At 40.0% G+C, this 21,100-nt stretch overlaps 1 protein-coding gene across 12 annotated transcripts in view; it reads left to right on the top strand.

Annotated features, from left to right (window-relative positions):
- Positions 1 to 21,100, top strand: part of GRIK1 (glutamate ionotropic receptor kainate type subunit 1) — a 466,650-nt gene that overhangs the window by 322,413 nt on the left and 123,137 nt on the right. For 7 of the 12 annotated variants that reach the window (XM_024990213.2, XM_024990222.2, XM_024990219.2 and 4 more), the window contains 2 exon segments: positions 16,721 to 16,774; positions 19,844 to 20,017. In XM_024990213.2, the coding sequence (XP_024845981.1) occupies positions 16,721 to 16,774; positions 19,844 to 20,017 (228 nt within the window). 12 annotated transcript variants of the gene reach the window in all.

Below are 21,100 nucleotides of genomic sequence, written 5' to 3' on the forward strand. Positions count from 1 at the left end.
TATTATTAACTGTGATACGTTTGAGCTAATAAAATGCATTTTACTACCTGAAAATAAATGTGCTTCTTTGGAGAAGAGCAGAGTTGTTCTCAAACCCTGTAATAGGATTGAGAAAGCAAGTCACTATTTCAAGCATAAGTAGCGGGAACTTAATGGTCCTCTGATGGGGAGGGAGGGGACGCAATGGTGCTCCATCCAGCTGGGATACTGCTCTAGGGCTGGACTGATTTTCTGAGACAGAGAGTGGCCACTGGGTGAGTGAGAACATACTGTTTCTGACTCGGGAAACCTGCTCTCTTGTTTACATGAGCAAGTACATCAGAGGGGAGATGTTTTCCTCCCTTACAACACTCGTGGCAATAAGCATTAAGCTATAATTGAGCCATTAGTCTCCATAAAACATTTTAGTACCAAAATATTTTGTAGAATTATATTGCATTTTCTCCCATCAACATTTGTGTGCTTTTGTTGTTTTTTTTTTCTTTTGTTTCAATTAACGTAAAAATGAGGCCAGGCAGAAAATGCACTTTTTTTTTTTAATGCCCAGCTTCCCTCTGCTAGGAAGTACAATGTCAATGCTGATTAATCAAATAATTTTGTGCATTGATTTTTTTTTCTCATATAAGCTATGCCTAACAGCTGTGACTAAGGCAAGAGGTATAATTTCATGTTTTAGATGGGTTTCATTTCACGTTTTCACAGAACAGAAACACCATCAGTCTTCATATCTTAGGACAGAAGACATCAAATTAAGCAGTATACACTGACATGCTAAGAGGTTGCACACTTGTGTTTGGAACTTACATCCGCGAAGTCAGATCCCCAAGTCCATTATTTCTAGTCATAGAATGCATAGAATAAGTCAAAGAAGCTACCTTTTACTCAACACTTATCATGTGCCAGGTACTGTGCTAAGCAGGTTAAATGAATCATTCAATTTGTATGCAGAGAAAATTCTGCATACAAGAAACTGACAGAGCTCAGAGAGGTTTCATAACTTACCCAAAGTCACAGAACTAGCTAGTGGCTAGGCTGCGATTTGAAACTTGTCTCAGGATTTAAAAGAAAAAGAAAGTATCCTATTCTACTGCTATTGTGTGCATCAAGATGTCAAATGATTCTTCCAGTAATGGCACCTGGAACACACTTTAATTAAGCTTTCTGCTTCTTGAATGCAGTTATTTCCCTTGATTCTCAAATATCCAATCATTTCTAGTTTACACAAGTCCACAAGAAATGCTGTTTCTGCTGAAACCCAGAAGTGAACATTGTAGGCACACGGCAGAGCAATTTATTCTTTCATCCAACACCTATTTGTCGAGCACTGATTAAAGGTGATAAAGACACAACAGCAAAGACAATACAAAACCCCAAATGTTTGCCACTTTAAGGCAAAAAGAGAACTTGAAACTGAAGGTCACAAGAGTTTAGCTATCCAATGCCAATATACTGGTTGGAGACCACAAAGCGATTTTTCCACAGTGGTAAGGGACTGGGACTAGAATCTTGGACTGCAAGTCGTGAGTTGCAAATTCTTTTCTTCTCCTAATAGGAGAAACTAAACACCATTTATTGGGTAGACACTGTGTGTCAGAATAGGCTATGTATTGACTAAAATGACATCTTTTTACTGTCTCAAAATATCCCATGTGACAGATGAGAAAAATGAGGTTACAGGGTGAGGGCTAGAATTTCAAACCAGGGTCTAAAGTGCCATTGATCTGAATTCCTTAGACACTCTTAATGTTCTACTTTGAACAAGTCTGTTTATTCCTCTCAACCCAGTCAGCTCATCTGTAAAAAAGGATTGTTGGATTCTATTCTAATTGTTGCTAATCTTCCCTTCAGCTCTGAGCTCCCATGCATACAAGTGAGCAAGAATCTTCTTACTAGTGTCTAGACATAAAGAACTTGCGCATGGCCTTGTACTTAGTTGACTTTCAAAGAAATGGGGAAATAATTAAGCAGTTCATTCTTTTTAAAGGTTTTTTAGAGTCCTTTAGTAGTCTTTGAGATACTTAATTGATGATAAGTTCATTACTTGTATAAATTCTGACAATGTAATAGTGATGAATTTCAATTTATACTAACTAGATGATAATTTGTAGTATGTTATATAATTATTTTGGCAGCACATTCCTATCCTAATTATGTTTCTCTCGGGCTGATATTAAAATCTATTTACAATTCCTGAGCACATAGTTAGTTTGGGTTGTAAGGAACAGTCATAGATATGAGTGTGTTATTAAATATACACAAGAATTAATTGAGCTTTATGAATAATCAATGATTTCCTGAAGGGGTTTGCAATTTGTTTATATTCTTAGTGCACAAGATGCCCTTTTGAGAATTCTCTAAAATCTTCAATGAGTAGATTTGGAAAAGGACTTAGATTTGTTTCAATCTGAATTGAGAGGTAATAAAAATCACATATATGCCTCAGAAAATGCTCTAATGCTTAATTCCAGCTACATCAAAATTTGGCTGTAGTAGGCAATAAGAGAAATTATCTTTGCAATGGAATTGGGGGCAATTTAAAAGGAATCACATAAAGAGTTTGAAGACTGTATCAAAGCATGTCTTAAGCCCAAGTAGAGTCAATGAACCGCAGTTCTATTTAAAATTTTAAGGATGTCTGTGTCCCTCAGCATGCCTTTCTCAGGGGAAAGGATCCATAGCTTCTATCAGATTCCATAAAGAGGCCTGAAGACTGAAGCAGGCTAGAAATCACTTTGTTATGTTAACTATACCTACTTCTTCAACCATTCATAAATGCAAAGTGAAGTCGCTCAGTCGTGTCCAACTCTTTGCAACCCCATGGACTGTAGCCTATCAGGCTCCTCTATCCAGGCTTCAGCAATACATGAACCGTGAACTTCCAGATGTTCAAGCTGGTTTTAGAAAGGGCAGAGGAACCAGAGATCAAATTGCCAACATCTGCTGGATCATGGAAAAACAAGAGAGTTCCAGGTAAAACATCTATTTCTGCTTTATTGACTATGCTAAAGCCTTTGATTGTGTGGATCACAATAAACTGTGGAAAATTCTGAAAGAGATGGGAATAGAAGACCATGTGACCTGCCTCTTGAGAAACCTATATGCAGGTCAGGAAGCAATAGTTAGAACTGGACATGGAACAACAGACTGGTTCCAAATAAGAAAACGAGTACATCAAGGCCGTATATTGTCACCCTGCTTATTTAACTTACACGCAGAGTATATCATCAGAAACACTGGGCTGGAGGAAGTACAAGTTGGAATCAAGATTGCCGGGAGAAATATCAATAACCTCAGATATGCAGATGATACCACCCTTATGGCAGAAAGTGAAGAGGAACTAAAAAGCCTCTTGATGAAAGTGAAAGAGGAGAGCGAAAAAGTTGGCTTAAAGCTCAACATTCAGAAAACTAAGATCATGGCATCTGGTCCCATCACTTCATGGGGAATAGATGGGGAAACAGTGGAAACAGTGTCAGACTTTATTTTGGGGGGCTCCAAAATCACTGCAGATGGTGACTGCAGCCATGAAATTAAAAGACGCTTACTCCTTGGAAGGAGGGTTATGAACAACCTAGATTGCATATTAAAAAGCAGAGACATTCCTTTGTCAACAAAGGTCCGTCTAGTCAAGGCTGTGGTTTTTCCAGCAGTCATGTATGGATGTGAGAGTTTGACTGTGAAGAAAGCTGAGCACCAAAGAATTGATGCTTTTGAGCTGTGGTATTGGAGAAGACTCTTGAGAGTCCCTTGGACTGCAAGGAGATCCAGCCAGTCCGTTCTAAAGGAGATTAGTCCTGGGTGTTCTTTGGAAGGAATGATGCTAAAGCTGAAACTCCAGTCCTCTGGCCACCACATGCGAAGAGTTGACTCATTGGAAAAGACTCTGATGCTGGGAGGGATTGGGGGCAGGAGGAGAAGGGGATGACAGAGGATGAGATGGCTGGATGGCATCAGAGTCAATGGACGTGAGTTTGAGTGAACTCCGGGAGATGGTGATAGACAGGGAGGCCTGGTGTGCTGTGATTCATGGGGTCGCAAAGAGTTGGACATGACTGAGCGACTGAACTGACCTGAACTGACTGATCCATGGAATTTTCCAAGCAAGAGTACTGGAGTGAGTTGCCATTTCCTTCTCCAAAGGATCTTCCCAACCCAGGGATCAAACCCAGGTCTCCCACATTGCAGGCAGATGCTTTACCGTCTGAGCCACCAAGGAAGCTGCAAGAATCATACATGCAAGATTCAAAATGATAAATGTGAGATTCTATCAAAAAGATCACTCCACCCTACTTTCCCCATGACTGTTAGTCACATTTTTTTGTCTTAAGGGTGATCCTGTAAGATGTAAATGTCACCATTTATTCAGCTAACACATATTGGATATTTTCAATGTGCTAAAGACTGTACTGGGGTGAAGGGGGAGAATAAAATACTTGAGACTGACACATATACACTACTGATGCTATGTATAAAATAGATAACTAATGTGAACGTACTGTATAGCTCACTCTGTAGTGACTTGAGTGCGAAAGAAATCCAAAAAAGAGGGGATGCATGTATATGTATGGCTGATTCACTTTGCTATGTAATACAGACTCACAGGCAAAAGGAGAAGAGGGCGGCAGAGGATGAGATAGTTGCATAACATCACTGACTCAATGGACAAGAACCTGAGCAAACTCTGGGGGATAGTGGGAAGCCTGGCTTGCTGCAGCCCATGGGGTCACAAAGAGTCAGACAGGACTTAGTGACTGAACAACAACAGAAACTAATACAACATTGTAAAGTAACTATACTGCAATAAAAATTAATTTTAAAAAGGAGAGGATTATATCTCTGAAAAATAATATATATTATATATTGCATATTATATGTATATATATATATAAGGTGTACACCTGAAATCTACAGAACACTGTGAGTTAACTATACTTCAATTAAAAACAAACAAACAAAAAAAAAACAACTATGGAAAATTCCAATGTACTGGATGAGGTTGTTTAGTAGAGGACTTAGTAACTTGCTATTTGCTGTATCTGTAAAATGGGAATGTCGCAGCACATAACTCATGTTGTTTTGAGAATAGTTAAATGTGACAATACCTTAAAGGCATTAAGCAGCTCCCCACTGACACATGAAATATTCCACATGCTACGGATAATCGTCATCAGTATTATTAGAGGTAGGGTATCTAGACAAAACTACAAGAGTATACAGTGCTTCCCAATCCTAATTCTAGCCCTGTCACCTCCCCCACCACATCACAGTAGTGGTTCCCAAACCTTCCTTCAGCCTGAATGACTGTCTCGTTAGCTCATGAAGATCCCATCTGATGTCATTCAATCTCCATGCCAAACTTAACACATTACATCTTCTTCCTCATCCTTCCTCCAACCAACCTGTTTCTCCTCTGGTCCCTGTCTTGGTAACTAGAAATACCATTCAAGTACTCAAGCCAGAAACCTAGGACTCTCCTTTATTTATTATTAGTTACTGAATGCTGAAGATTCTGCCTTCTAAATATGTTCCATATTCTACCTCCTTTTCTCCATCACTTTCATCATCTTCCTCCTGTACTAGAACAATTGATCCCTTGGTCACAAGTCCCCTCCCTCTCTTTTACTCCATCCAGCCTCTTTGTAGCCTCAAAAAATGTTCATTTTAGATAAAATATCTGATCTTATCCCTCTCATGTTTGAAATTCCGGAGTACTCTCTCCCACCCCCTTATTGACTTAATCATAAAGGCCACATTGTTTAGCGTGTCATGCAAGTCCCCCACATCTTGTGTACATTACCATTATAACAAGTACACAAAAGATCAAAGCAGTCAATACTAAAGGAGATAAACCCTGATTATTCATTGGAAGGACTGATGCTGAAGCTGAAGTTCCAATACTTTGGCCGCCTGCTGCAAAGAGCTGACTCTTTGGAAAAGACCCTGATGCTGGGAAAGATAGAAGTCAGGAGGAGAAGGGGACAACAGAAGATGAAGTGATTGGATGGCATCACTGACTCAATGGACATGAATTTGAGCAAGCTCCTGGAGATGGTGAAGGATAGGGGAGGCTGGTGTGCTGCGGTTCATGGGGTCACAAAGAGTCAGACACAACTTGGCGACTGAACAACAACACAAAAATAACTATTATTGTATGTATTACACAATTTTAACAATTTCATTACTATTCTTTTTACAAACTCTCCTTTCTTGATGAAGGCTGATTACATTAAAGAGATTAAAGTTCCTGAAAGACACTAAAGGGATTTAAAATTAGGATCAAATTAATTCTAATATGTAAAGAGATGTTGTAGTAGAAGAGCCATGTAGGTCTGAATTCCTGACAGTAGGAGGAAAAGTTAGGAAGACTCCTCATAGTACCTGTGACATCACCCATGGTACAACCTTTTAGAGTGGTGTGCAGCTCTTTGAACAAAGATCAGTGGGCAGCTTATCGAGCTTTCTTGGCTTGATGGATTCATTCCTTAAGATAAAGATCCTGTTCTTGTCCTTCTACCTTTGCTCTCACCAACGACCATATGCTTTTATTTGGGTTCTAGAAGTCCAGAAAGACTTTGTACAAATCCCTGACTTCCTTCCCACATTGACCTCCTATTATAAATACAGCATAAAGAGTTCAGGATTGAAGTCATACTTGGGTTCAAATACTATAACCATGCTGTATCCTTCAAATCTGTAAACTGATGATAACTCTTCCTCCCCAGTAGCAGATAAAGAACATGTAATGGCAGTGGACATGTTGTGAAGTGAAATAGCGTGAAAGTATTGGTTGTTCAGTTGTGTCCGACTCTTTGTGACCCCTTGGACTATAGCCCTCCAGGCTCCTCTATCTGTGGAATCCTCCAGGCAAGAATACTGGAGTGGGTAAGCCGTTCCCATCTCTAGGAAATCTTCCTGATCCAGGGATCAAACCTGGGCCTCCTGCACTGCAGGCAGATTCTTTACCATCTGAATCACCAGGGAAGCCCTATCAAATAGTAGATTTGATCATTATCGTTACAGCTTTAAAATATGCTTGGTTGATATAAATGAGTGATTCTCAGCTCTGGCTATGTGTAAGCATCACCTGGAGAGTATCGGTATCATAGATATCAATGCCTAGAACACACTTTAGACCAAATAAATCATAATATTTAGTGATGGGTACAGACATTGGTGTTTTCTACAAAGTTCTTTGGAGAGTCTAGTGCCCTGAAGAACACTGATACAAATAATTATTTTCTAAGTCTGATAGCTATTAGATAAATTTACAAAATAAAGTCATCCGAAAAGCCAAAAAGGCAGAGAAACAGGACCCAGATCATAACTTCTGTATGCTACAAAGATATCATGAGACCAAGAAGATCATCATTTAATGATTTCATGACTATTTCTCCCTCAAAATGTTACCCTCAGGCAAATTTGAGGTTTTATCACCACCATTAAGAAAAAACTTATTGTGAAAAGATTGCAGTGTATGCAGCATATTCTCTGTTAACTTTCCAGCTTCTAGATTCATTCAGCTCTTTTTTTAAAAAATGGAATATAATTGCTTTACAGTGTTGTTAGTTTCTTCTGTACAATGAAGTGAATCAGCTACATATTCTTTGCTGTTATAACTTTTCTTCCACTCTTGTCCTCTTACACATCAGATTTCCACCAGCTTCCCCTGAATGTTGCAGAAAGTTTATCCTTTGGGTTCATGTAATCCTCTAAAAGTTTTAAGTTAAGTTAAGTGAAGTCGCTCAGTCGTGTCTGACTCTTTGCAACCCCATGGTCTGTAGACTACCAGGCTCCTCTGTCCATGAGATTTTCCAGGCAATAGTACTGGAGTGGATTGCCATTTCCTTCTCCAGGGGATCTTCCCAACCCAGGGATCGAACCCAGGTCTTCTGCATTGTAGACAGATGCTTTACTGTCTGGGCCACCAGGGAAGTCTAGAAGCTTTACTCTCTCCTGTTTGCCAGGTTGCCTATTTCATTTTGGCAGGGGGAAATCTTTTTTTTTTTTTTTCCCCTGCTCCTGTTGTCAGCAGCACAAACCCCTTAAACTGCATAATCTTTTCTTTCTGCACGTGGATGATGCCATGTGGCTCTTCTAGTAGGATTACCTCCTGAAGCTAAACTAAACCCCATGGTCTCCAATTCACTTATTAATATCTATTAGTACCAGTTTCCTTTCTTCTTCTGACCAGACCTCTGGAAAGAGAAGCCTATATAGTACCTAAGACTGAAAGACACTCCCAAATAGTACAGGTATTCCATTCACCAACACTTGGTGGAACAGCTTTGACTTTCTTTGTTTTCACTTGGAGGCAGGGGGAAAGTGGCCTGGATTTATAGATTGCACGGCACGATCTCCCAATGGAAGGGAACCCTAGAGTCTCTCTGTGGGTAGCTTGTATCTGTGTACATGTGTGTGGTTAGTATATGAATGTGAGTGGAGACACACAGAGAAATTTAGAAAGTTTTCAACTTCAAACAAGTCATTTTTCCTTTTGATACATGCTGTTGATATCAATACACCAAAATTGTGCAGTCTCATAGGCCATAAAGATGAACAAATGAGGTGTGTTGGCTTCCTGTTGCTGTGCTAACAACAAATGATCACAAATGGAGTGGCTTAAAACAATGCAAATTTATTCTCCAACAGTTCTGGATGTCAGATGTCTAAAATCTAGGTGTTGACAGGGCTATATCCCTTCTGAAGGATTTGGGAGAAATCATTCCTTGCCTTTTCCAGTTCTGCTGCTGTTGCTGCTGCTAAGTCACTTCAGTCGCGTCTGACTCTGTGCGACCCCAGTAGACGTTGTCTTCATTCCTTGGCTTGTGGTCCCACATTACATTGCCTTGCATTCCCTCGGTTTCCACCTTCCTGTCACTTCTCTGCCTTCTGAACATCAGCTTCCATCTTATAAGAACCCTTGTGACTACACTGGGCCCATCTGAATAAGCCAGAGTTGTCATTGTTGTTTAGTTTCTAGGTCCTGTCCTTCTCTGCAACCCCATGGACTGCAAAATGCCAGGCTTCCCTGTCCTTCTCTATCTCCCAGTGTTTGCTCAAACTCATGTCCATTGAATCAGTGATGCCATCCAGCCATCTCATCCTCTGTCATCCCCTTCTCCTCCTGCCTTCAATCTTTCCCAGCATTGGGGTCTTTTCCAATGAGTTAGCTCTTCGTATTAAGTGGCCAAAGTATTGGAGCTTTAGCTGAAGGGATTGAACCCTATCTCCCGCATTTCAGGCAGATTCTTTACCATCAGAGCCACAAGAGAAGCCCTAACCCAGAGTATCTCCCATAAATTAAGATGTTTAATCACATCTTCAAAGTTCTTTTGTCATGTATAGTAACATGTTAACAGATTCTGGAAATTAGGATGTGGTCATGTTTAAAGGGCCATTATCCAGCCTACTCTTTAAGGAGACGGGTGGTTTTCTGTATATCAGGGTTTTTAGGGATCCAGGGCTATTTTTCTTACATTCCACTGTTCCCTTTGTGGATATGTCGTAGTCAGTTAGTGTTGTATGATTGTTAGTCTCTCAGTCATGTCTGACTCTTTGCAACCCCATGCACCACCAGGTTCCTCTGTCCATGGGATTTACCAGGCAAGAATACTAGAGTGGGTTGCCATTTCCTTATCCAGGCAATATTCCCTATTCAGGGATCAAACTTGGGCCTCTTTCACTGCAGGCAGATTCTTTATAATCTGAGCCACCAGGGAAGCCTTAATATGAGTATCTTTTCCTTTTTGTATCAATAAAAACTGATCTAAGGCCCTGCTTATACCTAGCTTGTTCTACTGATGACCAGTGTTAAAAATTGTGTTGTCCAAGGTGCTTTCTGCTCGGAGGATAGTATAATTGCAGCCAGAAGTACTATAGTTGGCAGGTGAGAAAGAGTTACACCCTAGAGATCAAGTCTTCTTCTCAAAATTGCTTCTCTGAGGCCTGGTATTATTCAACTGTTTCCTGAAGATTATTCCTATGCTGAAATGACTTATTTCTATCTTGGGGTAAAGCAATTATTTTAGCCACATCACATGTCACACATTTGGAAACTGTTCATTTGAAATTATTGACTAAAAACTATGTCTGATGGTATAGAATTTATCCTGATATTGAGAAGGTTATAAAAGGAACAATACAGTTCAGGTTAGTCAATATAAACTTCAAAGACACCTATATTTCAATGAAAAGATGCAGTAATAAAAACCCTTATAAATATTACAAGAATGCCTCAAAATTGCTTAAGAGCACTTCAGGTTCCATTTTAAGGTTCTGCTACTATGGTAGCAGCATTATGCCAATTATTTGTGACATATGAATTGCTTTTAGCAATGGATGCTGAGAGTTTGTGAGTTTCTGTCTTCATATCTCTGCATTGCCTTCTGGAAAATAATTCAATTGAAATGTAACATAGGCATCTTAAGATAACAGAACACGTTATGGAAAGACTTTTACCCAGAGACTTTCTAAGTGTCTTATAGACCAACTCTCTCACCAATCACAGGAATTAGACCCCCAAACTATCTTCACCTAGACTTGAATGAGGGCTGTCAAGACAAACTAAAATATGGCCTTTGTGATGCTCAGGCTGTATGTGATAACATTTACTGATCTAAATCCAAGAGGTAATCTTTCCCAAGAACAATAGCACTAGATCAAGAAGAGTCAGTGTTATTGTGAACAAAGCCATGAGGTTCTGTTGTAAAAACTCTAGAGAGGTAGTGCCATCACAGTCATTGGACAAGAACTATTAAGAAAAGTTATGACCAACCTAGACAGCATATTAAAAAGCAGAGACATTACTTTGCCAATAAAGGACAGCAGCAGCAGTCAAAGCTAAGGATTTTCCAGTGGTCATGTATGGATGTGAGAGTTGGACTATAAAGAAAGCTGAGTGCTGAAGAATTGATGCTTTTGAACTGTGGTGTTGGAGAAGACTCTTGAGAGTCCCTTGGACTGCAAGGAGATCCAGCCAGTCCATTCTGAAGGAGATCAGTCCTGAATATTCACTGGAAGGACTGATATTGAGGCTGAAACTCCAATCCTTTGGCCACCTGATGTGAAGAACTGACTCATTGGAAAAGACCCTGATGCTGGGAAATATTGAAGGCAGGGGAAGAAGGGGATGACAGAGGATGAGATGGCTGGATGGCACCACTGACTTGATGGGCATGGGTTTGGGTGGACTCCAGGAGTTGGTGATGGACAGGGAGGCTTGGCATGTTGCAGTCCATGGGGTCGCAAAGAGTCAGACATGAGTGAGCAACTGAACTGAACTGAACTGATATTTCAAAGTGTCTTAATAACAGAGGGGTCATTAGACTTGTTCTTCCAAGAGTCAACTGGCAATGAGTTTTGTTCTGCTTCTTAATAATACATTTTAACTACAAAAAAAAACTATAATTATTTTCTAACCACTGAAACAATAGAATAGTCTTGTGGCATATCTATAGTAGCCTGATACAGAGAAAGCCTTCATTTAGGGTCAGTCACCCTTCCCCTCACTGGTTTAAGGACTGTGTTATCTAGATAGAATGGAATGCCATAAATATGCAGACTATGTAGGACTTTTAGTATTTTTCTATTGTTCTCTGTATTAGCCAGGGTTCTCCAGAGAAACAGAACCCATAGGAAATGTACTTGAAGAGATTAATTATGAGGAATTGGTTCATGTAACTATGGAGACAGAAGTGAAATGAAGTGAAAGTCACTCAGTCCTGTCTGACTCTTGTGACCCTGTTGCAGGAAAGGGGATCCCGTTCCGGTCCCCAAAACTGGGCTCTTGTCTAACACTCAGAAATGAATTGTCTGAGGAGACACATGTGCTGACAAAGCAAGAGATTTTACTGGGAAAGGGCACCCAGGTGGAGAGCAGTAGGGTAAGGGAGCCCAGGAGAACAGCTCTGCCACATGGCTTGCAGTCTCGGGTTTTATGGTGATGGGATTTGTTTCCAGGTTGTCTTTAGCCAATCATTCTGACTCAGAGCCCTTCCTGGCGGTGCAGCCTTGTTCAGCCAAGATGGATATCAGAGAGAAGGATTCTGGGAGGCGGTCGGACATGTGCTGTCTCCTTTTGACCTTTCCTGAACTTTTCTGGTTGGTGGTGGCTTATTAGTTCTGTGTTCCTTACAGGGATCTCCTGTTGTAAAACAACTCATGAAATGGCCACTGTGGTGTCTGGCCAGGATGGGCGGTTTCAGTCAGTGTGCCTCCCCTGAACAACACCACAGACTATAGAGTCCAGGCCCCGATACTGGAGTGGGTAGCCTTTCCTTTCTCTAGGGGATCTTCCCAGCCCAAGGATCGGACCTAGGTCTCCTTGATTGGGCCTAGGACTCCTGCACTGAAGATGGATTCTTTACCAGTTGAGCCATGGAGACAGAGAAGGCTTCACAATCCACCATCTACAAGCTAGAGACCCAGGAAAGCTGTTGGGTAATTACAGTCTGAAACTGTAGGCCTGAAAACCAGAAGAATTCAATGGTGAAAATCTCAGCCCTAGGCCTGGACAAAGCCAGTGTCCCAGCTCAGGCAGTCAGGCAGGAAGGAAAAGAGGTGAATTCCTTCTTCCTCTACCTTTTTGTTCTAATCAAGCTCTCAGGGGATTGGATGATGCCTACCGTATTGGGGAGGATCATCTGCTTTTTCAAAAGCTTATTTATCTGGAAACACCTTCAAAGATACATCCAGAAATAATGTTTAATCTGGGCACCCCTTGGCCCAATCAAATTGACACATAACTTGAACTGTCACCATCTATGAAAGCCTTTGAGTTCTTATAACTGATTCTGTATGGACATAGAGTATGATTAACTATGAACGGTATTTTGTTGGAGGCCTTTTTTGTTATTCAGCCCAGTTACATCAGATCGAAATAGATCACCTTTCTCTATGGAAAAAGAAAATTATTAACCTTCTCTCAACCATGATTATTTATGTTATATCTTTATTATACAAAGAATCAAAGCAGCCTAGAAAAATAATTTGAAACAAAGTCATAAATATTTTTTAAGAGAGGAGAGGAGTTGGCATCAAGGGGAAAATTAGGTAAGAAAACCATAAATCTGAATGGCATTAGCACATAGAATATATATCCTTTTTCCTGATGAGTTGCTAATTGAAGACCCACAATTTTGACCCTGAAGTCCCTAATTATCAAAACACACACATGACATATTGTACAGTATTCATGAAACAGAAAATTGTATGTATTCAGGAAAAAAAAAACCTTAGTTTGCCTAGCACTGATAACCATGTTAGTCACCTAACATGTTAGCCAGGGTGAGTGAGATCTCTGTCAGGATGAGGAGGGTGACATGTATCAGTCGCTTTCTCCCTTCCTTGACCCAAACCAGCACATGACCACACCCAAGCTCAAGGACTCAAGAAATATAATCCTATCATGCACCTTTCAATTTGAAAAATTGGCAGTGGCTCTAGTGAAGTCTACACTATGGGTCTTGCAAAATTGAGAAGACTAATAGGTACTCGATAAATCCCTACTATAGATATACAATGGTATTGAAAGAGCTAGATGTTTACCGTCTACCAAACTACATCAATAATATGATCTCAAGTTATTTAATAAAAATAATTCTGTTAGGAAACAACCATTATTAAAATATTGGTGGAAGTAATTAAGGGGAATGAGGCATCAATATAAATAGTATTGACAGCCACGTTTATCACTTAATTGTGTGTGTGATGTGATGTGCTTTGCACCATTAAAAATAATTTCAGTAGAGCCAAAAACAGTCCCTGGCAATACTGTCTTGATAAAGTACACACTGCCTATGTCAGCACCTCCTGGTCAACTCAGCAAAGCACAGTAACAAAGTTTAGAGTATTGTTTGTTAGGAAAAAGTCAGTTTTGCAAAGAGCCATTTAAAAATCCCCATATCATGATTACACACTTTATTTAAAAAACTGACATTTATCTTGATGTGGCATTTTCATAATCCCTTAACGACTTTTAGTTGAAATACCAATGTTGACACAGAAAGAAAATCGTTATACGAATGCTATAAAATGCAATGTATACAACTGTTAGACAACAGAGCAGCCAGTCTTAATCAGTCTACAAATCATTATAAGCACAATTGTTTAAAAAACATCACCTTTGGTGAAACTGACTTGTTAAGTCACTAAGTCATGTCTAACTCTGTAACCCCATGGACTACAGCACTCCTGGAGTTTACTTAAATTTGTATCTACTGAGTCAGTGATGCTATATAACCATTTAATCCTCTGCCGCCCTCTTCTACTTTTGCTTTCAATCATTCCCAGCATCAGGGTCTTTTCCAATGAGTTGATATTAGTTTTATTTCAGTCTGAAAGTTTCTCATTCACTCGTGTACTAGAGAGTCCACAAAGCTGACAGCTCAGTGATCCATGACTATACTTGCTTCTTAATTTTCATTCTAGGAAGCACTGACCTAGGCTCTAGGTAGGAAAGTCAAGAATGGGGATTTTTGTGGAATATCAAATAAAAAGTGTATGTGGAAGACGCAAGGTCAGCACCAACAAAAGCAGATTCATTAGCTGTTTATTCACTGCATCTGCATAACTCTTTTCTAACATTAAATAAGAGACATTTTAGGTGAGTATTTACCTCCAGGAATTACAAATAATAATAATTGGTTGAATGTTTGTTTTAAGAAAAAAATCTGTGCTCTCAATTGGTGATCAAATGCCTCCATAATAAAATTTAAAAAGAAAAATCCACCCATATAAAAGGCTTAAAATTCAGGTGACTTGGTGTTTTTTTCAGTTTCAGAAATAATATTTTAAACCTCAGTGTCCAGGTCTGTATCCTGACATAAAACTTACCAGTTCCCTTTCAAGAGATAATCTCAGCTGCAATTACACTAACGACCAAAATGAAAAAATTGAATTCTGAGTGACCCCAGCAGGTTAGCTCTTTATTCTCCACTGATATAAGGGATCAGCTAACGAGACCTCACCATGCATGCCTTTAAATGTTATTGATGGCCCTAAAGCAATTCTACCCTTTTAAAAATCCTTTTGTGCACCTGGTCTTGTTATCACCATAGGAGTGACTTGCATACTGTGGGCTTATGATTCATAGGGAGAGTTTCCTGTCATTTGTCTTACCTTCATGACATTACAATTTCACTAAATATTCCTCTTGTTTCTGTGTTAGCAGTGAAAGCACAGGAAATGTCAGATCTGTGCTTCTGTATGTTATGTATGCACTGTCTCCAAATGTTCCCTCCCCTTTGGTGTAAAATCATTCTAGGCTACAAAACTTAGGCATCTTCCAAAACCTCTGATAGCTTGTGTTGCTTTTCTGAAGACCTTTTCAATCCACATCTTCATAAACTGAAGTTATGAAAGCCCTTGTTCCATAATGCAAATGGACAAGTTTTCCACAAAACAGTGATTCCCAACCATTGCTGTGAAATACAGAAATTCCACTCTCAGAAATTCTAATTCAAGAGGTCTCTGGGATGGAATCTAAGAATATCTGATTTTAAAACTTCCAGAGGGGATTCTCATTTGAATCCAGCATTTATGAATTATGGGGATAACTGTCTTGAAAGTTTGATTTCTGAGTCTTCTCCATTCATTTCTATGCAGATACCAAAAAGACAGCACCCAGGCCTTTAGTGACCGGCCCCAAGGAAGGTGATGCTGTTGTCATTTAGTCACTAAGTCCTTTTGGACTCTTTTGTGATCCCATGGACGGTAGCCTGCCAGGCTCCTCTGTCCATGGGATTTCCCAGGCAAAAATACTAGAGTGGGTTGCCATTTCCTTCTCCAGGGGATCTTCCCAACTCAGGGATCAAACCCTCGTCTCCTAGGTTGGCAGACAGATTCTCTACCGCTGAGCCACCAGGGAAACCTAAGAAAGTGATACTCTTGATTTAAAAGATAAATGACAATCTTACCTCCAAAGCACGTGGAGCTGTTTCTTCTCAATGGACACCATTTCCAGGAATCCAAGCAAAAGACCACAGTCTAAGAAATTACCTCTATTTAGAACCTTGGTCCTTTCTGTTTACCTCTTTTTTGCTCCTCCCCACCAAATAAAAACTGTACACACAGAATGTTGGAACTGCCAGGATCCCAATTAGATAACAGAATCAGACTTAAGAGGCAGTGAGAAGAAGTACAAAAATAGTTCCGTCTTTCTATTTATAAACAACCCTCTTTTCCCCTACTTGTTCTGTGGGATGAGATGGGTAAAGGGTAAAGAGGAGGGGTTCAGAGTGCATATGTATAGATCTTCATTTAAATATATCTACATATCAGTATTGCCAATTCAACATTTAATGAGTTTTACTCTGAGGCACTATGATAAGTACTAAAGCTAAGGAGATCAATAAAATATATATCTCAGCATGGGATTACTCAGAAACCCAAGCAGTAGAAAAGGCAAGACTCTGTGCCATTCTGGACAACTCCAGATATAAAATATGTTGAGCATGAACTATGTTTAAATTTGATCAGCCGACCAATTTCTCCCGTGAAGGTCAAGCACAACGTGATGAAAGCACATAGGATGGAGGTCAGTGGCCTGGGTCCTAGCTCCACATTACTCATTGATTTGTCTCAGGTTTCTATCTACTGAGTCTCTGAATTTCCAAAGCTCCTTCCTATTCTATGTCGCCAGGCTACTGCAGTCAACCTACTAATCATCTATTTCTTCTTATAATTCTGTTTCTGATTCTTTTCCCTTATTTCTCTTTGGCAGATCCTGTTCATGGGCATGATGACGGAATACTATCATTACTTTTTCACAACCCTGGTAAGCATATCTGGTGGAAATGTATTTCACACTATCAAAAAATCTTTGGTTATTTTAAAGTCAGCCCCGGTGGCAAAGGCAGGATATTGTCACGGAGGTTTGTTTTATTTTCCTAAGAATCCTCTAAATCTAGAAATGCTAAACATCAAGTGTCTTCTTTCCTTCCTTCATTCCCTTCTTTCTTCCCTTCTTCCCTCCCTCCCTTCATTCTTAACTAGCATCAATGCATGTGCATCCAGAAAGGAATTAAAATAAAGCTTCCATTAAATAGAAACTGCCAAAGTACAAACTATTAATAAAGAAGAATCATCTGTATTTGCTACATATATTAGTGGACACACTAAAGTGTATCTTGGCATGCTATCTGATGTGATTTCTCCACCTGTGTCCAGTGGACAGCTGGTTTAGCCAGGGGTCACATGTCAGGTATTTGGAAGACTATCAAGATAAGGAATTTGGTAGAGGCTTTCCACATTGAACATTTTTCATCATAAGAAAAACCATGGCTGTAAGCCTGAGACAGTCAAAAGAAGCTATACAACCTTAACTTTTGAGAGATTATCAGGTCTAGGAAGAATGATTTAAGCATTTAACACATCAGAATGATGTGTTAGCTGTCAGCCGCACGCACAATACACCACTCCCAACACACACTCCATTCTCTTACATGAGAAGACACATGATCAACCTCCATTTCTAACCTGTAAAAGTGTGTCAGCTTAAAATCTACCCAGATTTGCAAGATTCAATAAGAGTATCATTTTCCCAAAGAAATCTGGCAAAGTAGGCTGGTGCATCAGGGAAAGCAAAGCCTTTGGAACAAGGACCAGACAGGTCTCATGTACCTACTTCTGGAGGCAGTAAACTCCAGTCCTCAACTGAGTATCTCTGAGAGCAGGAAGGGCTGCAGAGGATATCACAAGACAAATGCTATGGGGCAGGTGTTAAAATTATCACTGCTCCTGAGCTGGAAGTCAGAGAGTAGGATGCAGGGCAGAAGTTCCTGAACTTAAGTTTCCGTGGTCTTCACTCCCTCGTTGACATCCTGATGGGATCCTCTGTCAGAAGAGTCAAGGGAGACCCTGAGAACCAGAAAGTGTCTTACTCTGCTCACGAATATTGCCCATCTCCATCACCATGAACACATACGTCTTACCCAAGGCGAGATGGCCGTCTGCCTCTGAACTTTCCATCCTTCCCAGGTGTATATGCCTTTAAGAGTTGGTTTTGTTGAAATTTGAGAAAAATATAAACAATGAAACCTAAGAAGGCTAGTCTTCAATGGAAGGAAGTTGCCTTCACACTATTGCCTCATCCTCCACTAACAAGGGGATGTTGACAATTGGCCCTCGAAGTCTCCATATTCTATCTTGCACAGAAACAGTTTGGAGACCAAATGAATTTCACACATATTTAGCGCATTCACATTAGTGTATTGTATTTCTGTACTGTTGAATTAATAAGGGAATCAATATGCATCCTGAAAGTTTCTCTCTGACCCCCTGTAACTTGAGTTAACTTTCCTTGTATTCATGGAGTGTGTTAAAGGAATCATTCTGCCTTGGATCTTATTCTTTAAATTTGCTTCTTTAAGCAATTTCCTTTGGTTTTATCTGCATTCTGCCATGCTTTGCTTTTGTTGTCTTACCGCTTTTGTTCATGAGTATTAATGAAACTTAAAGACAAAAGAAAATTAGTTACTTAGTGCAGGGGAAGTAAACATAACAATTTAAAAGGCAGTGCATTTTTTCTAACATGAGCCAGGAGTTCAGAACAGCATTCTTAAGATTCCACAGTCTAATGTAAAGTTATCTTGGAAGTAGTGATACAGAAAAGAGTTATTCAAAAGAATAAATGTGTATGCATCTTCCGCACACATAAATCATGAAATGTTCCTGAGGTTTTCCTCTTTAGTAACGACTATCATCACAGATAATGTGGTCTTGTACTTTCAATAAAGCAGTTACACTGGTAGAAAATTTTTATGGAATTTTTTTTTCTTTTATTAACTATTAAATACTATTTTGAAATTTTGGTTCATTCCAAAATGTGAGATATTTTAATGACCTGCTTTAGAGTCTAACCTTTGTTTATAGGAAAAAAAGTTGAAATGATCACTTAAGTCTATTTTAAATGCAAACCAACAAAACTTTTGGTTTAAATTCAGCCCTCATATATAATGGAAAATACTAGGATGGGTTCAAGTTTTTTCCTCTGAAACATTATCTAAAAGAACAAGTCCTACTGTTAAGATATTATATCCCCCATGGTGGATTCATGTTGATGTATGGCAAAACCAATACAATACTGTAAAGTAATTCGCCTCCAATTAAAATAAATACATTTTTTAAAAAAGATATTCATATCCATACAACCACAGGCTCTAGTTTATTCTCTGAAAAGAACCATTTGTTTCTTATTCTAAGCTTGTGTCTAGTGAGCAATTTTCATGCTCTCATTATATGAGACATGGGTTAGTTTCAATGAGCAGAAAATTATTTTGTTTTTTTTTGCTGAGAGTGATCTTCCTGTCAAATGTGTATGTAATATCCAAACTTCACCTCCTTTGCAGCCTGGGGCAGAAAGTTATGAGGGAGACAGGTGGTACTGCCACCAAGTGGATCATTCTCAGGTCAGTCACATCACCACTCAGAACCTTGGTTTCCTCATCTAGAAAATAAAAGCAGTGTACCGAATGGACACAAAGGCCCCTTCAACTCCCCAGAGGACTATATCCTTAGGAACAAAATGCTCTAGCTTCTCAGAATGGCATATCCTGTGTCCGAGGGCATGCTAATTATTGGCAGCTTAATTCCTGTTCTCGGTTTGTACAAACTCTAACAGTATCGCAAAAACAAATAGATGAAAATGAGAATTATTACTGCCTTAGAATTTGTCAGGCAGCATGCAAATGAAGAACAACGGGCAACGTTCTTTTATAGCACCAGTGTGATGATCGCTGCCGTGCTTGTTTTAATCTGTTGCTTCTGCAAGCGTTAGCTCTCTTTTGCATCAAGAATGCTGAAAATGTTAACTCTTTCTTCTTTTATCATTTTTAATACTGCGCAGGACTTATTTGCTTTAGATCTGGAACTCTATAGGTACAGTGGTGTAAATATGACCGGGTTTCGGCTGCTGAATATTGACAACCCTCACGTGTCCGCCATCATTGAGAAGTGGTCCATGGAAAGGTTGCAGGCTCCACCCAGGCCTGAGACTGGCCTTCTGGATGGCATGATGACTGTAAGTAGCTTTAAAATAAAATCACTTGAGATAATGTTTGACTTCCTCAGGGGTTAGGTTAAGACTCTCATATGCTTTCTATGGGCCCCTGTTAGCACAGATGGTAAAGAATCTGCCTTCAACGCAGGAGACCCAGGTTCGATCCCTGGGTCAGGAAAATCCCCTGGAGAAGAGAATGGCTATCCACTCCAGTATTCTTGCCTGGAGAGTTCTGTGGACAGAGGCGCCTGGTGGGCTACAGTCCTGTGGGTTACAAGCAGTCGGACACTACTGAAACGACTTAGAACACACATAGCACGCTTTCTATTGTGCAAGGGGAACGTGTTATAACCTGTGCCTGGACTTGTATGAGAGGAGGAGGAAGGATTTTTATGGATTTTGAAAGCTTGCGCATGGCAACTGTCAAAAACTGCTCTTTTCAACTTCCTGACAGTAAGGGCCTCAGATAAAAAGGTAAATGCGAGACAGTCACTACTGTCAGCTAAATGAGGCAAAGCATAAGCAAGGCGAAATGGGAAACGGGTTACCCCCTGGGAATGTGGCCTTGGGAAGGAGGGAGGGAAAGAGGAGGAGCAAGCTGCCTGTAAAGGTTCTTCAGAACCAGTTTGCTCTCCTTGCTTCTGCCACATCTCAGCAAGCAGAAACACACGTGGAAAAATGCAGGTTTCCATATGGTTGGAGTGTGCACACTCTTCTTGTCCTGGGTGCAGGAAGGCGCACCTTTGCAGGCACTGACGGTGCTTTACACCAGCCATATGTCGCTCTCAGAGCAGATGCCAAGCCTGCCTCCGACAGAGAGAGAGGTACTCTGCTGAACACATAAATTGCAAACTGCCTCATCAGAGAGCTTCTCACTAACATCATTTGTCTCTTGTTGTCAAATGCACCTACCCTAGCTTTATTTCTCTAATGAAGCTCCCTGTGTGATGGAAGAAAATTGCAGGAAATAAAAAAAAAAAAAGATCTCTATGTCAGAACAGTGTCATCCAAGGGAAAAGATATTGGGAATGCGGGCAGGTAATAGCATTTTAAATTGGCATAGTATTTCATTCTCTTTCCCATCATCGGGAGAAACTCTCTTGC

The sequence above is a fragment of the Bos taurus genome, chromosome 1, assembly GCF_002263795.3.
Source record: "Bos taurus isolate L1 Dominette 01449 registration number 42190680 breed Hereford chromosome 1, ARS-UCD2.0, whole genome shotgun sequence".
Lineage (NCBI taxonomy): Eukaryota > Metazoa > Chordata > Mammalia > Artiodactyla > Bovidae > Bos > Bos taurus.